The sequence below is a fragment of the Gobius niger genome (genome assembly GCF_951799975.1).
Source record: "Gobius niger genome assembly, chromosome: 21".
Lineage (NCBI taxonomy): Eukaryota > Metazoa > Chordata > Actinopteri > Gobiiformes > Gobiidae > Gobius > Gobius niger.
Genome location: NC_136872.1, coordinates 14,869,026 through 14,889,212, shown reverse-complemented (window position 1 = coordinate 14,889,212; position 20,187 = coordinate 14,869,026). Strand labels below are relative to the sequence as shown.

General features: G+C 40.2%; 1 protein-coding gene and 1 long non-coding RNA gene across 8 annotated transcripts in view; one reads left to right on the top strand and one right to left on the bottom strand.

The window, feature by feature from the left end:
• The window catches only part of col25a1 (collagen type XXV alpha 1 chain), a 52,177-nt gene that overhangs the window by 11,229 nt on the left and 20,761 nt on the right, over positions 1-20,187 (top strand). For all 7 annotated transcript variants that reach the window (XR_013794059.1, XM_079580385.1, XM_079580383.1 and 4 more), the window contains exons 4-10: positions 390-506; positions 2,416-2,451; positions 11,347-11,373; positions 14,138-14,182; positions 16,677-16,721; positions 17,873-17,899; positions 18,680-18,724. Coding sequence is in view for 6 of the 7 variants with exons in the window: in XM_079580385.1 (XP_079436511.1) it covers positions 390-506; positions 2,416-2,451; positions 11,347-11,373; positions 14,138-14,182; positions 16,677-16,721; positions 17,873-17,899; positions 18,680-18,724 (342 nt within the window). In the remaining variant the exon portion in view is untranslated. The remainder of the gene's footprint in view (positions 1-389; positions 507-2,415; positions 2,452-11,346; positions 11,374-14,137; positions 14,183-16,676; positions 16,722-17,872; positions 17,900-18,679; positions 18,725-20,187) is intronic.
• The window catches only part of LOC306980883, a 469,430-nt gene that overhangs the window by 443,511 nt on the left and 5,732 nt on the right, over positions 1-20,187 (bottom strand). The gene's annotated exons all lie outside the window — the stretch shown is intronic.

Sequence of the window (20,187 nt, the reverse complement as noted above, 5' to 3'; positions counted from 1 at the left end):
GAGCGGCTAATGTTTTGTTTTAATATTCATCATTACATGTATTATATTAATGGCCCACACGCACTGTGTATTTTGGCATAATGGCGAACACTTAGTTTGACAAATGCACCTTTTCTATTGAGTGCTGAGTCCATTACAGCCTCTGTTGATCTCATTAAGTCTACTTTGGATTGCATGCATTTTACAAGATTAACCCGTCAGCCTTAAATCTGATCAATTACTGTTGGATCATTATTGTTTTAGTGTCAAACATAAGTCAGAACTCACATTAGAATGAAGCTATAGCCTGTAGCCACTTTCTCATTATTACTCTTCATCTGCTGTGGTTCCAGCCTCAGTGCATCCAACAATATCAGACTCTACTCATGTCTAATGTCTGCGTCCTACAGGGCGACCAGGGCCAGGCCGGACCACCAGGGCCGCCCGGTCCTCCGGGTCCTCCAGGGCCCCGAGGGCCTCCAGGGGACACAGGCAAAGACGGACCCAGAGGAGTTCCTGGTCTGCCCGTAAGTACAGGTTAAATCAGTTAATTTGTGTAAAATCAGATGCTGATGTTCTAGCTGGTTCTGTGTAGGTTACACATGTTCTCCAGTTTGTCATTACCCAAATCTAAAAGCTTCTTGAAAAATGTGTCAAAAATGCAACAAAAAGTGATTTAGGAAAAGGCATGGGAAAAAAAGGCAAAAGTGCGTTAAGAAACAATCAAAAGGAGACAACACTGTGGCAACAACGCAAGGAAAAAATCAATTTAGATCAGTTTTGTAGGTCTCAGCTTTCAAATGAGATGTTACACTGGCCTTTAGCTCTCCAGTCAAGAAGCTTTTAGATTTGGGTAAATTCGAACTGTAAAAAATACACTTGGGGAAGGCGGGGGTTAAGAGGTGAAAGAACACATTGCGTCTATCCAACAAAAGTTGCCTCCAGTCATTGTTAACCATAGTTATTTTTCAGCTCAGGACTGTCCGATGCCCTTTAGTAGATATTTGTGTGTACTGTATTTAGTTGATATTTGTGTACTACTCAGTTGAATTGTTGGCCTTCAGGGCTTGACCCTATTTTAATTTGACTTTAACATCTTCACAAGAGCATCCTACTCGCACATCACTCTATGGATTTATGTTTATGCGTTTGTTACCCACATTATAATGTAACTTTTTCCACTCTTTAAAGTCTATCTTTGGCTCTGGTCTCATGTATGTGCTCTGCGCCTGTGTGAGAAAGAAGAAACAGAAAAGGCCTGTCAATTACGTCGAGCCGTAAACTCCACAGCGGTTGCAGCTGATCTTTATTGCCTTGGCAGATCTCGCTGAGTGCAAAAAAAATTAAGTGCTGTTTATCTGTTTGCGTCCAAGTGAGTGATGGGTGTAGTTCTCGGTTCTGCCAGTGGCTGCCTGAAATGCGTTAAAATAGTTGTGTTGTTTTTCCAAGAAATTAGACTTCACTTGTTGGAGCGATACAACTGCACATAGTTTATATGCCATGCTGTAAATCACATTCAGAAAGCATAGAAATGTGGATGAATGACTGGGATACAGTGATGTGATGTAATGACAGTCAATGAAATATTTGCTGAGGTTTACCATTAGGTTTGGTCTAAAAAGTGCACATAGTAAACAAAATAATATTGACACTTACTTTTTCTCTAATCATTGCTGTAGATCTATTTGTTTGTGCAAGCTCTTAATTGTCCAGGGATTTTCATTTGTCATAGAGGTTTTCCAAATTGTCAGCTGGAATGGAACAACTCCATTAGCAGCTGGGTCACTGCTGGTAAATCCGTCTAACTCTCTCGTGTCCAAATGCTTTTACATGAACAATTTCCCCAGGATTTGACATTTTAATAGCGTCATTGGTTTATTTTGTGGACCGCGCCAGAAATGAGGAGAGTTGAAATCCCTGCTTGATTCTCCTTCTGATGAACACGCAGAAGCTTCTCGGACAAACAACTCAAAACAACCCCTGTCCACTTTGAAAACCTACTAAAAAATTATGCAATGTAGGTCAGTCTTGGTACATGATTGACATACTTTTTCTTACTCTTTCTTCTTCTTTCATGCCTTGCCTCCTCTGTCTCTTCCATTGACGTCTTTATTGAGGAATACCAGAGCAGAACGCACACAGTGAATATATCATCAGCCCGTTATTATGCCGAGACAGTGAGTGTATGAGGGTAGTACAGGTGGCACAGCGTGATTACTGCTTATAGCCAACTCCCGAGCGTGAGCCAGTCAATGCTAAGCCCCACTTGGCGCGCGGGTCCCCGTGTTACTGTATTAGCCATAATGTGGAAAATGCACTTCTCACCAGAAATTTGGATGAACTTTTATGAGCATAGTTTGCAATGAATTTAGAAGTCGCGCAAGGCTGTTTTGGCCTCTGGTGCTGAAATGGCTGTGCTTTTTTTCTTTTTTGCAGGGTGATCCAGGACATCCAGGAGAGTCAGGGCCATTGGTATGTACTGACTTTGCTGATTTAAAAATATAGGGGCTACTTTTTTTAGATATGTTTTTAATGTGTACTTTTGACTTGACAATGACTCTTATTGATTATGTCTATGTGGCTGTTTGAAAGGATTTTGTTCTCTCATCAAGAACATACCTGGAGTTGTCTTTGGAGCCACTTGCGCATCTTTGAGTAATCTTTGGCTGCGTCCGAAACCATCAAATTATAGCCTCTATGTCCTAACCCTAGCTCCTGATCCTTAACCTTTCATGGGGTCAACTGTTAGATCTCTATGCAGTTAGTGAACTTCAGCAGCATCTGCCCAATTTGACTGTCCTTACCCGGGGGAAGGGGAAGTGACATCACCAACAGCTGCTGTTCTTCTTCTTTAAGGTTATTGGCAGACTGCAGGCAAACAAAAGCGCATGCTGCCACCTACTGTATTGCATATGCAACAACATAGTGTCCAAATAAAGACAATTGAAGAGAAAAACCCAAATGAGCCATAACATTTAGCCTTATTTTATCTCAACAGCTGTTTCATAAAGCTACAGTATGCAAATTAGCCATGCAGCTATGAAAGCAAATGCACAAACGTACGTATCCAGGAAGTGCTGTCCTCCCCTCTCGATCTCTTGCTAAGCTTAATCCTTTCATTGTGGAGTAAAACTCTTGCCGTAGCTTCACAATAGTCTCCTTTTTCTCTTTCTTGAAACTTGCTCAGCAAAGGGGAGCGAGGGTTGTGAATCAGGAAGTGAGGGTTGTCAATCAGGAAGTGAATCTACTGTATATGTGGTTTCAGCTGATTTATATCAACATTACACTTTCTAACCAACAAAGTAATAGTAATAAAATGTGCTGACTCATCTTTTTCTTGTTCTATACAAAAGCTATAGTCTAGGTTCGGATCTTATTTACCCAAGTTCAGATGAGCTTGACTGATAGGCAGATGGCAGATAGTGAAGCTGTTAACCCATGCCAGATGAGATATCAAGCTTCTGAGTCTACATAAATAAAGAATGGACCGGTCAGGAAGCTCATCTGGTACACAAACTGATTTTGTGTGTGATTATGTCAAACGCCTGGCACTCACTTTATTTCCGTTTTGCATCTGCAGTCTATTCTACTTTTTATTTCTTAATTTAATGGGGTGACTGAAGCAAAAGTCATTTTCTCTCAGTCGCCAACAATCTCCAGATTCTCAATTATTATTATTTTTTTGTCTACAAGTTTAACAATAGTGTCAACTCAGGAGACTGCCACCACTTCTAATGCGTGTTTAGTTTTCATCCAACTGTTTTGGAACACAGAAGCTTAATATAATGGCACGTTTTATGAGATGCCTGCAAGAAAATTGATTGTTTTCCTTAACAAAACCAACCGTAGTAGTAGCAGGGTACAGCGGCGGGGGCCAGTTCCATTCGCCGCAACTGGATACGACTTGTGGTGCTCGGCAAATAAAGAAGCTGATTAAAGTTTCCTCGTAAAAGCTACATCGAATCAGGGAAGCCAAAATTCCACGGCGAAAGCGGAGGACGGAAAGCGTGACAGGCCAAAAACACTTGTATATTTATACAAGTGCAGCTCCGAGCACTGTATATGCGGGGAAGGGTGAAAGGTGATTGCACACTGTGATCTTTGAGGCCTTCGTGTCTGGTCCTTTCGGTGGTTCAGAGGAAGTTGAGGGACAGGAGCTCCTCTAGGACAGTACAATTGTGCAGTAGTTTCTTTCTTGTCATTTTATCTGTGTACTGACAGTTTCAGTGGTAATCAGTAATACAAATACCAGAAATCAGAGTCTATATAGTAGCAGTTCAAAGGTAACAATACAGTAGTAGGACAGTTTGTGTTTTTGTCCCTGTAGTAGTCACAGTATAAGCAGCTTACAAGTACAGTAGGACACATCTTGATCTTTCTGGTGTAGTAGGCCTGTCACAATAACAAATTTGAAGTTCGATATATTGAGGCAGGAAAGTATCGCGATACACAATAATATTGACGATACTAGATACTGTCAACTCTCCGGCATAAAAATGACAGAAAACCTTTGTTCTAAAAGTGCATCATCATATCCTAAACTACCATGCAAGCTGCAGTTAACATGAAATATAATGTAACTCAATTTGCTTCAGTTAGAAAAGAAAGTTCTGCGAAGAAAAAATACGGGGGAAATACTAATAAATGTACAGACGATAAATATCGAGGCAAAAAATATATCGTTTATCTGAAATTTATTGGACGATAAGTCGATATAGTATTTATCGTGATAGTAGGTAGTAGTTCAGCAGTCAAATGTCTATATTTTATTCCATTGGTGTTGTCTTAGAAGTAATAATTGTGGTAGTACTAGGCCTGTCACGAGAACAAATTTGAATTTCAATATATTGAGGCAGGAAAGTATCGCGATACACGATAATATTGACTCTAACGATACTAGATACTGTCAACTCTAAAACATAAACCTTTGTTCTAAAAGTGCAAAAACAAAACCCTAAATACCACACAAGCTACAATAAACATGAAATATTATGTATCTCAATTTGCTTCAGTTAGAAAAGAACATTTTATTGAACGATAAGTCGATATAGTAATTATCGTGACAGCCCTAGGTCGTAGGTGCAGCAGTCAAATGTCTATATTTTATTCCATTATCTACATCTGGCATTTCTCTCGGACAGGAATAGCACTGGGATGAAGCTCAGTGTTTGTGTAGCAGTCGTAGTAGCGGGAGTAGCCGTACATTTCGGTGTCTTCCTCCTCTGATGCGCGTCCAGGCTTTTTCCCAGACACCTCCCCGTTGCGAGTGCTAATCTGCTGACAGATCTCCGGTGGCTGCAGGTGCACTCCCCTCAGCGCCACTCCACCACTCACTCCAGACAGCTGCAGTATCTCCCCGCAAGACAAATGGAGACTCCCATTCAAAATGAGCCCCGGTGTGCGGCTATGAATAAAATAGATTTGCCATGCACGGCAGGTAATTTCGCAGATAAAGTATTGAGTTTCACGAGTATACACACCGTGTGACACTAATGTACTTTTAACAAGGAATAATGTCATTGTTTAGAAATCTATCCACCTTTTAGTCAGGTCCGATTCCCAGTGGTTATATAAAGATACTATGAAATCACTGCGTCTCGGGTTACACTTTCTCCCGGCCAGTAGCAGTTAACCCGCAACTCTTTGACTTTTGCTTCTGTCTAGTTACGTGCGGTGGAAGTAGCTGTAGTAGTAATCGCAGTATTGGTAGTGAACAACTTAAGCTCCTAATCTAAAATCTTAGGCCAGATTAACGCCACATTTGAAAGCTAAGACCTGCAAAACTTATTTAAACAGATCTTTTTCCTTGTGTTTTTGTGGCGTTTGGTGACTTTTTCGGCACATTTTTGTCACTTTACTGTTATTCTTTTGTTACGTTTTTGTCACTTTTTTTGTTGCGTTTTCATCCTCGTTTTCTCTTCTTGTTTTTGTTGCTATTTTGACGCTTTTTTTTTTTCAAGAAGCTCTGCTCTGTGCCTCAATTGAAAGCTAAGACCTGTAAAACTGATGTAAATGTATCTTTTTCCTCGCATTTTTGCCCCGTTGTTGTCACTTTTTTGCGGCTTTTTTGTTGCGTTTTTATCTTGTTTTTGTCACTTTATCGTCACTTTTCCATCACTTGTTTTTGTCACTTTATCATCTTCGTTTTCATCTAATTTTTGTCACTTTTTTGCTGCTCTTTTGAGTCTTTTTTGTGTCTCTGTTTTCACCTCATTGTTGTCGCCATTTTGACGCCACACTAGAGAAAATCTGCTCGGTTAAGGCGGGGGTTAAGAGGTTAAAGCAGCAGTGGTGGAGTAGAAGTCCTAGTTCGAGTTTAGTGATAATAGCTGCATGAGAAGTAATATAGAAGTGTAGTACTCAGTCTTGCTCAAGATTTGATGGGATGAGATGGGTCCCATTTGCTGCACTGTGATCATTCACCTGAACTTGAAGGATGGGTCAAATGTGAAGAACAGATTTCCCTGTAGAGACATGAAAGTATCTTTCTCTGAAAAGTGTATAGTTATAGTTAAAAGCAGCAGTTGTTGTGGTAGCAGTAGAGGCTTTCTGTATCAGTAGTTTTTCCGACTGCGTATAACACTGATCTCCTTGGAGGTAAAATTTGTTAGGACAAGATAATGATTTAGAAAAACATTCTTTATAAACAATTATTTTGGGATCTGGAGAGGGAATAAAGCTGTATTCTGAAACCTGCCTCAGCCCGCACACTTGACAATCAGTTCAAATTAGACCCTTATGCGCTCGAGGTGCCTATATATTCTGTGATATTTTAGATCTAGACAAATTATCTCGAAGGAAGGGATTTTAAGGTCAGCGCCTCATCAAAATGCACTTTTCTCTTGCCCACTTTACACAACTCCTTGATTTTTTCTGACGCTATTGTTACAACAGCAAAAGGCAGATTCCAAAAGTTTTCCAGCAGCCGTCGTCCCGGGACATATGGAGCTGGTTAGGGGGATTAAGCTCTTGTGGGTGGGGGGAGGCGGGATACAAAAAGAGAAAGGAAATATTTTCAATTCAAAATCATCAGTGCCATAAGGCCTCTGGGGTAAATCAGGGGGTCTTCGGCTCAGTAAAGGTGGCTCGCAGCCTTGGTTTAGCTTCAAAAAGGCCAGATATGGAAATCCACTTGTGTACACTGCAGAATTCATAACAGAAAACATGCATCTGTTTCTTCATATCCAAATCAATACGACCCACAATGCATCTGGAATTCACCGAGCGATTTATTCATTTGCAGCGGAGGATGTACCCACATTGCAGTTGTGTTTTTTTAATCTTGAGCCAAAACAACAGAAGGCTTTAAATGTATGTACAGTAACTTTTCTGTAAACAAATGTGCTATTCTTTAGAGAAATGCATACTTTTTTATTATGTATTTTTATAATACCTTCTTATGACAATAGAAATTCGTGCAAAACGAAGCTTTTCTTTGTGGTATGTAAATAAAGAGTACATTTTTAATATCAAGACAGATGGTCATGGATGGTTTATAGATATAGATGTACAAATAGTTGTTTTGAAACATTACTTGTGATGGTTAAGAAAACATTATATTTTTCCATTTAATTGTTTAAAATATACCTTTACAGATTGGTACAATACAAGGCTCTTTTCAAATAGTTAAGTTGTTTTTGAATTAATCAAGAAGCTTCATTAGTTTCTTCTGGGTTCTGGCTCTTCTAGTTTGCAAACATTTGAGGCAGCCTCTTAGACAATTAACAATGGATTTTATACGTTGTAGAAAGAGTGTTCCTTTGGGTGGAAAAAAGCACCATGATGGAAAAACTTCCACTGATAAAACAAAGAAAAGGGTTCAAGACAAAGTTATATAATGGATACAATAAAAAAATATTTTTCTCCACATTTTAAAGAGGCTAGATGCAAATTGGCCATTTTATACTCACTACTGCCACCTCAGGCCATACATGTAACTGCAGCTCCTATATTAAGCTTGTGCATGACGGCACTTCGGATCCAAAGTAACAACGTTTTGAGTGACAGTGCAGGATTTTAGAGGCAGTTGTGGTGTCCAGATCTCGGCTCATTCTACACATTATGGCTGGAACATGTAGTGGGAGGAAAATACATAATTTTAACATTTTTAAACTCCGTATAAGTCCCTTTAAAGTTCTTTGTCATTCTTTTTCCTCTGTCTATATATCAAAGATATTATCCTTCTCATGTGGTTCTTCATTTGATAGTAAAAGTGATAGTAAATAATTATGGAATGATTAAATAATTATGGAATGATTAAAACAAAGTGTAGAATAATAATGTAAAATGCTTCAAATCAGACTGACTGCACCACTTTTTACAGTATATACTTTAGTCAAAATAGTATAACTTTTTCCAGTTAACTGTAGTCTTTGTTATTCTTGACAGGTCGCCGATCAAAAGCTCGTGTAGCAATGATTCGTAAGCCGCGGGTTCTGTGTACAGTAAGCTCCATATTATTGTAACCCACACCTCTAATAGACCAGCTTAAGAGCACCATTCCTCGCTCATGTCCTTCTTTAATTGGTGATTATATTGTAAGACAACGTCAATAAAGCTATGATATTGCCGAAAGTCCAGCAGGCTTTGACCAATACTCTCCAAATCTCGAGCTGTTCTTTGCTTTGATCAGAACAAATATTTCTCCTGCAAATGCCTCGTAAGGTACTCTGAGGAAGTACTTCAGCTGAGGAGAGTTCGAGTGTGGGAGGGGGACCGGACTGTCAGCTCAATTGTTTGTTTCCCGAATGAATGAAAGGTTCGGGCATGTAGTGCTTCCTGCTGTAGGCCTGAATAGTTTTGACGACACTGCACATTTGAAAATCCCTTGTAATAGATGGTCAAGGGTTGCTGATGCCGAGGAGGACTTTTGAACTTGGCAACGTCGAGGTCCAAGTCAGGATTTCCTCAATTGCTCTTGACTTCCGTTTGTCCGATCCTGAAATGCTGTCAGATTTATTCGTAGTAGTAGTAGTAGTAGTAGTGGAAGCAGTAGTACAAGCATTTTCTCTCATTCAACAGGAGTACATTTACTTGATTGGAAGGTCAAAAGGAAAATAAAGCAAGACTTAATTTTTACGCTGTTTAAAGATCGGTGTTTGGAAATAACAATAGGTGCCTCACATGACGGGAATGGGAAGGAGAAAGTACCATCATCCTATCCGTGTTGTAGTGCAGAAAACACACAAAAGCCCTATATATCTGTCCCATGGTGAAGCTGTTTCTCTTGCATTTCCATTAATGTCACGGTCCAAGGCGGGATTTTGTGAATGACTTCCTCTTCCAGGCAGTAGCCCTTGAGTGCTCTCAGATGTAGCCAAGCTAATTAGTGCACAGGCGAGTGGCACATGCTCCCACATACCTAGAGCCCCATAAAGATGTTTACCAAGGCGTACCGAGGATCGCTAACAAAGGCCGTTAAAGTCGAGCAGAGGAAAACCCTATTCTTTTGTTGGTCTGAGATAATGGAAGCTGTTCTCGGAGGTTTTCGTCGAAGTGCGAGTGAAATCCGCTGTGAAATGGCAACTGTGTGGGCAATTTCCCCAAATGTGAGAACTTTTAGTTGTGGCTTGTATACTGGGAAGGAAAGTTTTGGAGGAGCTTAGAAAGTACAAACTAAGAAAGCCAAGGTTCACATAACCATGGAAAATCGGAAAAAGTAGAAATCTTTCATATTTTTTAGAAGAGAGCACATAATCAGAATTATTCATGGTGATTGTCTCAACCCAAAGTGAATAGTTTACTTTAGACGGAAAGTTTTTAATTCTCAAAGAGGATTATGGGAAAAATGTGTGTGAACATTGTGCAGACACTTCTGTTTTCAGCGGTCATTATTTTTGTCCTTTTACCAAAGCCAAACATGCGCTTGGACACTTGGTTACTTGGCCACCCCTAAAGTGCAGCTTTTCACTGAAATCCACTTTGACAGTCAGACTTTTCACCCTGATTGTGTCCTTATATGATTCACTTCCTTTACATGGGAAACAAATTTGGTTCTTTGCCATTTTTACTGTATCACCACGAGTGGGATGACAGGATTAGAAAAGCGTGGGGCAGGGTCTGGACACGCACGGGCTGCTGATGAGCCAAATGGCGTAGTTTTCGGCAGTCATCAGTGAGATAACCATTGGCCACCACGATGTGTCATGGCAGCCAAGGATAAAGGTGTTGATGAGCTGTTGTGCCACTGCGAATGAGACCAGTGGAGCCAAGATGGCCACTCCTGAAGCACTGGGGAGACATCTATCCTGCTAGAAGTCTTATTTCATTGCATTGTTGTGAGGCCCTTTTGGTGTAAGCTCTTCAAGGACATCTTATAAGGACATTAAGTCGACGTAAAATTACTATGTGTACAGAAAGAGGAAAAGGAATAAATAGATCGAGTCTGATGGGGCATTTGTTGCACACAAAGTGAAACTTAACTCCCAAACACATCTGACTAGAGTTAAATGCAGATTGCTTTTTAGCAGTAACCTGTAATACTGTCTCTCTTCTGTGATTTGCCCACTTCAGCGAAGTAATGGAGTTCTTTTAATGTTGGACAGTAGACTGGGGAGTAGACCGAGTCCGACAAATGGAAAATTCAATTTCAGAAGTTTTGTTTTTCATTGCCCTGATCTGGGACGTTTTATTGTGCTGTTCAATAAGGAAGATAGTAATACTTACTCATTTGTAAAACAAGGATTTGTCATATCACTACTTAAAGGGACATTTCAGGATTTTTGACATAGGGCCTCATTTCCTAGTTATACAGCGTGTTGTTGATTTCTGGAGATTTTTTTTATTATTATTAATGCAGTCCTTATATTTGAAGAGTTTAGTGGTAGTGCTAGGCTAGCACATGTCTATGGTAACTAGTAAAAAAAACCTCTTCAAAATCATGGGGTCGTCCTCCAAACATTGCCATGTCTGATTTGTAGAAAGCTCCTTTGTGAATCCCACGTGTAGTAATGCCGGGCTCAGGTAAACAAACTACTGTAGATGCGGTAACCTAGCAGATCACTCCACAGCTGCGTAGCTTGCGACCAGGAAGCTGATGCTACTCAAATGTAAGTTCTTTTAAATGCAAAATGGTTATATTTAAAAACATGATTCAGTCAACACAGACATTTATATCAGTAGTCTGGTGTTATAAGTGATTTGCCTCAGGTGCACTCTGCTTAGGTCAGATTGTTTTTAACGCAGGCTACTAGTTACCATAGACATGCACTAGCCTAGCACCAATAAACTCTTCAAATATAAGGACCGCATGAATAAAAAATTTAAAAAAATCTCTAGAAGTCAACAACACTTTGGATAAAATCCTGAAATGTCCCTTTAATGGTTTCCAAGCTTTCTCAATCTGACATGTACTTTATGCCTTTGTAGGGACCAGAGGGGCCGCCCGGAATCAAGGTAAGGTCAACATCTTGTTCCCAATACTTTCCCACTGTTATCTGTTTCTATAGTGGCCACGAATATCAACATAACCTGCTTATTTTAGCAAAACAGAAAGTGTTTGGGCTTTCATTAGACTTCAACAGCCCATTAACAGCTGAAAAAGGCGCCGGAATTTGTTTACCTGGAGATTAGCCGCGAAAGGCTCACAGCCAGGGCAAGTCAATAGATGAGAAGGTGTGGAAAAGAGAAAAGGGAGATAGAGAAGAGAGTGAGATGGAGGAGAGAGAGAGAGAGAGGCTGATGTGGAGAACAGATGTAAGCCATATCCAGCCGTCAGGTAGCTGCCAGTGTTTGTTCAGTGTAACCCAATCACGCGCTTCCTGTCTGGGCCGTCCCGTCGGTGTGTGTGTGTGTGTGGGGGGGGGCGAGGAGGGGGTCATCGATGACACGCTGCAGTGTTAATGACTCATACACGCCAGGCCCGCAGGCGAAGCGCAATTAGACGTGCTGGTGTCTCGCACAGAAGGCCCGCTATTTGACTAATTTGTTTTTTTGCAAAGCCAGTGATTGATTGAGGACGTGGAATCAAGAGAGAGCTCGCACTTTGCAAATTGCTTTCATTAGAGTTGGATAAATAGAAGGACGGTGCCCAACTCATATGTATATTCAGTATTGGATCTTTGACTTCAAATCCCAGCGTGTGCATAATGTTACAAAGACAAAATAATGAGTAAAAGTCGTTTTAATCTTCCTACTTACTCGGTAGAAACGTCCTCAACACTAAGACAACCCAGTACAGATGCCATAATAGTTCTCATTAGGATTAGGGTTAAATAAATACATAAAGCTGAAGCATTTTCAAAATCCACCACAGACCTACAGTGATTTATATTTGTGAACTGTGGTAATAATAAGTCTCTTATATTATGAAAAGGGGTAAAATGCCAATGAAATCAAACCACGAGCTTGTTAGAACATGTTTACTGCAAACTAGAGACCAGAGAGTCGCTAAAATATATTGCATATTTCAAATCCCGCTTTGAAACTCAGCAAAATTTCACCCGAATCCCCCAGTCTACGGCCCGCTGCTGCTGCTGCTGCTATCGGCCGTAACTTCGCAGAGCCTAAAATATGACAGGGGATATTTATACTGGTAGGACTGTGTGTATGAAGTGCAGGAGAGTGAACAATAGACAGGCTGCTTCTGTGGACTGTTAAAAGCCACGTATGTTCGAGCCAACCTGTCCGGACTGTGTTTATGTCTGGGTTGGCGAGTCCAATGTACACTGATCAGGCAGAACATTATGACCAGCTCGGTAATGTGAATGAACGGTGCTGGAAACGTGTGCTGTTTCACCACCTGGCAAAAACCACTAAGCTAAGTATGTGCTAAAACTCTTAACTAACAGAGATTAAGTAACATTAGCTGGAACTGTTTAGACTGGTGTATTGGAGAGCAGCTATAGGGGCATTGTGTGACCTGAAGGCCGAATTGGGCTTACATATAGGCTGTGATGGCATATATCACATGGAAAAAAGACAAGAACACTAATGTTTGTCACCCCTTTCATCAATGTTTTGTGTTAGTTTAGTGGAGCTTATTCTCACAACTGATCTCTCAAGCTTGATCAATATCTTATGCGCCCCCACTTTCCCATTTTTTATGAATTAGTGGCGTGATGCGCTGCTCTTTACTGGCAGCCAAGTCTTTGGGCTCTTTTAAATATGAAATTTTAATAACAGCAGCCAGATAACACACAACATCTAAGACGCTATCAATAAAGGACACACTTTCTGATTTAAATAATTACAACGGGACTGATCTTTATCTATTTATTTATTTATTTGTTTGTGAATCTTGTGCCACAACTAATAAAAAGAGGCAGCAATTTTCTGACTAATTACTTTTAGCTTTGACTTAAGTGCAAAAAGCTTTTGCCTGTTCCAGGTTGTTGGGCCGGCCTTGAGTTTGTTTGAGGGAGTTCTGGATAAAATTGACTGAAAAAAAGATCTTTTTGCCGTTCAAAAGAGCCGATTGATCATGAATGTCACATCACCAATCCAGCTGCAGTTTTTTGCTCAAAAGTTGCTTGTGTTTAATTTGCTTTTGAATATCAAAATGTCCCCTCATTCCTCTGTTCAATGGAATGTTTTTGACTCTTAAGAAGTCAGAGAAGTAAGTTTTCCCTCTTTAGACTGACTGTGATATTTGTTTCCCATATGTATACTACATCCTACATAGATAAAGTATATATATTGATGTATTGATGTAATGTGTACATATTGTGTGTGCACTGGTATGTAAATATGGCAGAAATTGTCCAAAATGTTACGCTCAAAAGTCACTTTTTGTGTCCAATTTGCTTTTGACTATCAACATTTCACCTCATTCCTTTGTTTGATGAAATGCTTGCAAATCTTAAGAAATATGTACAGATTTGTTTTTTTTGCCATCGTGGCATTTTAATATAGTATTTGGACATTAAAAATGGCTCTGCCAACCCTGCCAACTTCTAAAACATAAACTAACCGGATAATCACTTAAGCTGTGCCATTCACTTCACCATCAGTGGTCATAATGAGTCCATTGAGCAATACCATTACCATACTTTGACCTTTATTGTTTTGTTTAGTTTAGTCTTTATTGAAGGGACAGTGCAGACATTAAGCTCAAAGACAGATATGCTTTGCACCAGATTACAGCCAAATAGCTTGTTTCTATCTGCAGTCCCTGGTTGCATGAATAATATATCCATATTGAACTTGTTTTTCCCCCCAGGGTTCATTTGGGCCTCCAGGTATCCCAGGTGTGGACGGACAGAAGGTGAGAGTCGATGAACCACTCACACGAACTTTAAAAGAACTGGCTATAATTTTCTTTGACAAAGGCTTTTTTTTTTAAAACCAGGAATGTCCAGCCCATGCCTTCTGACAATTTCAAACCACTCTCCCATTCACTCGCAATCCCCTCGGCTCCATCGAGTCAAGTCCGAACCGCAAAATGGCCCTAAATGACACAATTCCGGCTCATTTCTATATTAAAATGTTCTGCAAACTGCATGCGACACAATCACACGAAGAGGTAAAAGGGTGTATTTCTCCGCCGAGCTGTCGCAGAACGTGACAAGAGCGAATAGGAAAACGGAACGAGAGGCGCCATCTTGGTTAATCTTAAACACGGACGGGGGAGAGAGAGTGGCGGACATGGATGGATGGTTGTAATGGGAACCAGAGTAGATAGGTTTCATTTTTAGAGTGAAAAAGCCAACATTTCTATACCTCTATGGGGGTGCATTTTGCCCCGCGCCCATGAAATAGAAGCCCAGCGCCGTTATAAAACACAATCTGCCACGGTATGTAGGTGTCACTCATGCAGAAAGTCGAACTCCAAAAATATAGCCGGGGTCGCCTATACCAGCTGGGGCACTGTAACTGGCACGCAGCATTTTGATCAAACATAGATACGCACCCCCGTAGACTGCGGTAATCACAAAATGTCATCATGTGGAGCAGTTCCATATGTGAGCTGATAGGTGATAGGAGTGCGCTGGACTTTTGAGGCGATGCTAAAAAAAGACGTAATGCAATTTTTTTTTTTGATCAAGTGAAAATGTATGAAATCTAGTCCAGACATCAATGGAAAGAGAACAGTGTATGCTTGTCCGAATACACAGTTGTGCTTATATTTGGAGTAGAAGTCATTATTTTAACTAGGTGCATTCTCCGGTTTGGCTTTGCCCAAATCTAAAGGTTTACAGCCTATAGTATCGCCTCGTTTGAAAGGTAAGACCGACAAAACTCATCTCAACCGATCTGTTTCTTCACTTTGTCTTCATTTCACTTTTTTTTCATTGCTTTTTTTGTCGCATTTTTGTCACACATTTTTGTCACTTTTCCCTCGCTTTGTCGTCACGTTTTTGTCGCTCTTTTGTCGCTCTTTTGTTGCTTTTTCGTCACACATTTTCGGGACTTTTCCATTGCGTTTTTGTCTCGTTTTTGTCACTCTTTTGTTGCTCTATTGTTGCGTTTTCGTCACACATTTTCGTCAGTTTTTCATCAAGTTTTTGTCACTCTTTTGTTGCGTTTCCATCACTCATTTTTGTGACTTTTCCATTGCTTTTTCATCACATTTTTGTCGCTCTTTTGTTGCGTTTTTGTCACACATTTTTGTCGCTTTTTCATCACATTTTTGTCGCTCTTTTGTTACGTTTTTGTCACACATTTTTGTCGCTTTTTCATCAAGTTTTTGTCGCTCTTTTGTTGCACTTTTGTCACACATTTTTGTCGCTTTTTCATCAAGTTTTTGTCACTCTTTTGTTGCGTTTCCATCACTCATTTTTGTGACTTTTCCATTGCTTTTTCATGACATTTTTGTCGCTCTTTTGTTGCGTTTTTGTCACACATTTTTGTCGCTTTTTCATCACATTTTTGTCGCTCTTTTGTTGCGTTTTTGTCACACATTTTTGTCGCTTTTTCATCAAGTTTTTGTCACTCTTTTGTTACGTTTCCATCACTCATTTTTGTGACTTTTCCATTGCTTTTTCGTCACATTTTTCGTCACATTTTTGTTGCTCTTTTGTTGCGTTTTCGTCACACATTTTTGTCACTTTTTTGTCACATTTTTGTTACTGTTTTGTTGCATTTTCATCCTCATTTCTATCTATTTTCAACTCTTTTCTCCGAGAAGCTTTTAGATTTGGGCAAAGCCAAACTGAAGAAACTGTGCTCAGCTTTAGAGGCTTAGTTGTTGCCAGAATCATGTATCTTCTTTAATTGTAAAAACCCTCAGCATTGACTCCAGCAGACGTTTGTATTCGTTCACCGGCCGCATTGGTTTCTCTCCGCTCTCACTGCTGTCGTGGCTGGTTTGAAAAGGTCAAAAGGTTAATTGTCTTTGGCATCAAACTCACTTGAGGTCTGTTTGTCAGTTTGAAGTCATGCTACCCACAAGCTCGAACTAACCGCAGGCACCCGGACTCGACTTTCTACTTCTCCCCCCCCTGCATATCCCCGTTCGAACCAAAGATAATTAAGCCCCTAATCAGTTTGTTTATACGCCGTAATTTCTCATGCGGTTTTATTGAATTTTATGGGATTAATTTAGCGTTGGTTCATAACCGCGACAATCCGTTTTCAATGTGCTGAGAGCTCTTTCGTTGTCAAGTGGAGTGAAAATGTGCAACACCTGTGCCATAAGAGTAACCCCCCCTCAGTAAAGGTCAAAAGGTTATCTGAAGCTTTTGAGGAAAAACAATGTCCCGACCCGGCATCAGAGAGTTGTTGAAACAGCCCTGTGTGTTATGTTCTGCTCTCCGTAGGGGGATATGGGCTTCTCAGGGATGGACGGTATCCCAGGATCCAAGGTCTGCCGTCTGACCAATTTTATCTTGAACCCCAATTCACCCCTGCCCCGACATCAAACTTGTTTTTTCTGGCATTTTCACCGTCCCATTTCATAGTGTTGTGTTGAAATTTCATTCAGCACGTCCTAGGTGTGTGTTGCCTCAAGTACCTGCCATAGTACACCTCTGAAATGTGTTTATTTGCATTTTTTTGTTACATTATTTTATGCTGGATGAGTAAGGGCATTAACACCAACTATTCAAACACTTGTACATTTCTCTTTTGGCTGTGATTGATTTAAGAAATTTTATTAAGGGTATTGAAATTTGAATGCAAATGCCAAGCCCTGGTAAGTGTAGTCGTGTTTGAAGGTTTTTAACCCCTTAACCCCCACCTCAACCAGTTCAGCTTTACCCAAATGTTAAAGCTCCTTGACTGGAGTTTAAAGCTTATAGTCCAGAAGCTGTTGTCCCTTTTTGACCTTTTTGATGCTTTTTGACCCTTTTGACGCCTTTTAATGCCTTTTTGATGCCTTTTGTGATGCCTTTTTTTTTACCCTTTTTGGCGCTTTATTGTCAAGGTTTCTTAACGTTTTTTTGACACAACTTTGTACTTTTTGACACTTTTTTGATGCGTTTTTGACTCTTTTTGATCCTCTTTTTACCCTTTTTGGCTCTCTACAGTGAAGATTTTATTACACTTTTTTTCGTTTTTTTTTTACCTTTTATGACGCTTTTTTGGACAATTTTTTGACTCTTTTTTACTGTTTTTTTTGGCGCCTTTTTGATCCTTTTTTTTAAACGTTTTTTTTTGCTTTTTTTTTACATTTTTTGTTGTTTTTTTGACACTTCTTTGATACTTCTATGCGCTTTTTGACCCATTTGATGCAATTTTTTTACCCTTTTTTTTTGTCTTTTTTTCTTTTTTTTAACCATTTTTTTTTTACCCTTTTTTGGCACTAAAGCCAAACTGGAGAAAATGTGCTCGGTTCAGGCGGGGGTTGAGAGGTTAATTGGTGAAATCTTCCACCTCTGTCAAGGCTTTTCTTCCCTGCTTCTTTTTTTGTCCCATAATACTGTACGTACATTGCCCTTGATATTCCATATGACCCAATGGTTGTTAGATCCCACACATGAGATTGTCCCTAATCCGTGCTTCTTTTTCCCGACAGGGCGAAATGGGAGATCGAGGTGAAAAGGTAACGTGCTAACTCTCATCTCTAAACATTATTCTAAGCGTGAGCCCGAGATCCCCCCAGTGTTTGAGCAGCTTTCGACATAAAATGACTTGACTTTTACCGAGCGCCCAAAGTTCTGACCGCTGGTGAGTCAAAGATGTCTATGGACTAGTGCTGTCTGCAAGATTTATACTTATCTGTAGCAATTTGTAAATAAGTGAAGTAGGGCTGAATTGAATCCCTGTATACCGGCTGCCTGCCCCACAACGCCACCAACAAAATATACATATATGTGACTTGTTTCTTTGAACAGATGAAGCTAGACTGCCTGAAACATGATGAAAATAGAAAAGTGAGGCTCCTGCTGAAGTCGTGCGTCATCATGAATATTAATCGAAGTGGACTCTAACATTGAAAACAGTAAAAAAAAAAAAAAAAACTTCATAAAAAAGTCACGGTGCGCCTTGCAGCAGTAGCTCGCATTCAGCGCCAGCCATGATGTCAGATTAGTACAGCTCATGATTTAATACACTTATCATCTTCCTAATATAAAATCATCAGGATTTATTCAAATTGAAAAGCTAACCGAGTTGCCAGGAACTGCAATAAAACTCAAGTTTCATGCTCGAAGTTTTCACTCCAGAGCTTTGTAAGTATGCGAGGAGCCAGATGCATCAAACATAATGTGCTGTCTTTGGCTGTGGGCGGCTGTAGCGAGTAAGTTCAGGTAGAAATCGAGGCGAGCACCGTTTCCAGCATGACGTCGTCTAATTATGGATCTTTATGTGTGTGTCATCACAGGGCGACATGGGCGAGGATGGACGGAAGGGAGAAATAGGGGAGAAGGTATGTAAAGATCATCAACAATTATGATAATTAAGAAAATTAGCCCAAAATACCAATGCTACTTTAACCTCTTAACCCACACCTGAACTGAGCACATTTTCTCCAGTTTGGCTTTACCCAAATCGAAAAGCTTCTCGAAAAAAGCAAAATGGAGACAAAAATGCTGGAAAAGTAAACAAAAAACAAAACAACAAAAGCACAACTTTTGAGATTGATGGAAAAGCAACATGAAAGCCACAAAAAAACGGATGAAAACACAGCAAAAAAGCATTGAAAAAAAAGAAAAAAAGAGAAAAAAGAAATTTTAGAAAGTGATGAGAAAGCAACAAAAACACGGAAAAAAAAGTGATTAAAAGGAGACAATGTGAGGAAAAGATCTCTTAAGATCAACTTTACAGCTTTCAAGTAAGAGGTTACACTGGCCTATATGGGCTTGTAAAGCAGGGGTTAGGCAAGTTTGTGTCATGGAGGGCCGATTTTCCGAAACCCACTATTGTAGCCCAAAGTAAAGCACCATTTTTCTACAAATATAAGTTTTGCACATAATATAAGACCTAATGGGGTGTTTTGCTGGGAAATTTGAAAATACTGACAGAGTCCTTTTCACGTATTTGGTCTCTGATTTATCAATAACTGTTTCTTCAAAATTCTCTTGGGGGCCAAAGGTTTTATGCTGGAGGGACGAATTTTGCCCCCGAGCCTGACGTTGCCTACCCCTGCTGTAAAGTCTCCAGTACAGAAGTTTTTTCGATTCGGATAAAGCAGAACTGGAGAAGATGTGCTCAGTTAAGGCGGTGGGTAGGAAGAGCCATATCAAGCAAAATCAACTTTGTTCGCTCTTTTTGCCATGTTATAATGTTATTTCCTCATCAAAGGGGTTTCTCTTCCTTCACACAAGACTCTGTGTAATCCTGTTTACTGACTCTCTGTTTTGGATTTCCCGCATTTCTTTGAATAATAGAACCCATTACATGTTCCATACGTCCATAACCAGACCGATTCTGAGCAGCTCTTGTCTCAAAGTATGTTCAATGTACGCTTTATCTGGTCTCCGCGCTTGTACCTCATCATCTATGTGTTGAAGCGTTGCTCTGTAGAAGCCTCTTGAACGCATGCACCAGCTCCTCTGGCCCGCCTCGTGTGCGGGATGTAAGTGGAGTGGCATCAGCTGTAGCGATCTCACACACGCCGTCTCCGCTCTCGACACTCCCTTTTGTGCTTATTGTGGACTTAATTGCGATGCTACGCCGGTGCTACCCTTTCTGCTCGGATGGCGGCTGCATTAATTCCGAAAGCATTTATCACGGAGACAGCCTGTCACGTTGGGATTCCAAGAAACGCAAAGAGAGAAACGCCGGACAGATTGTACAGGCTTCAAGCTGTAATAGATTCATGTTTGTATCCAAGATGAGATGTTGTTTGGAGGATACTTTCCCAAATTTTGTTTAGTGCAACAACATCAC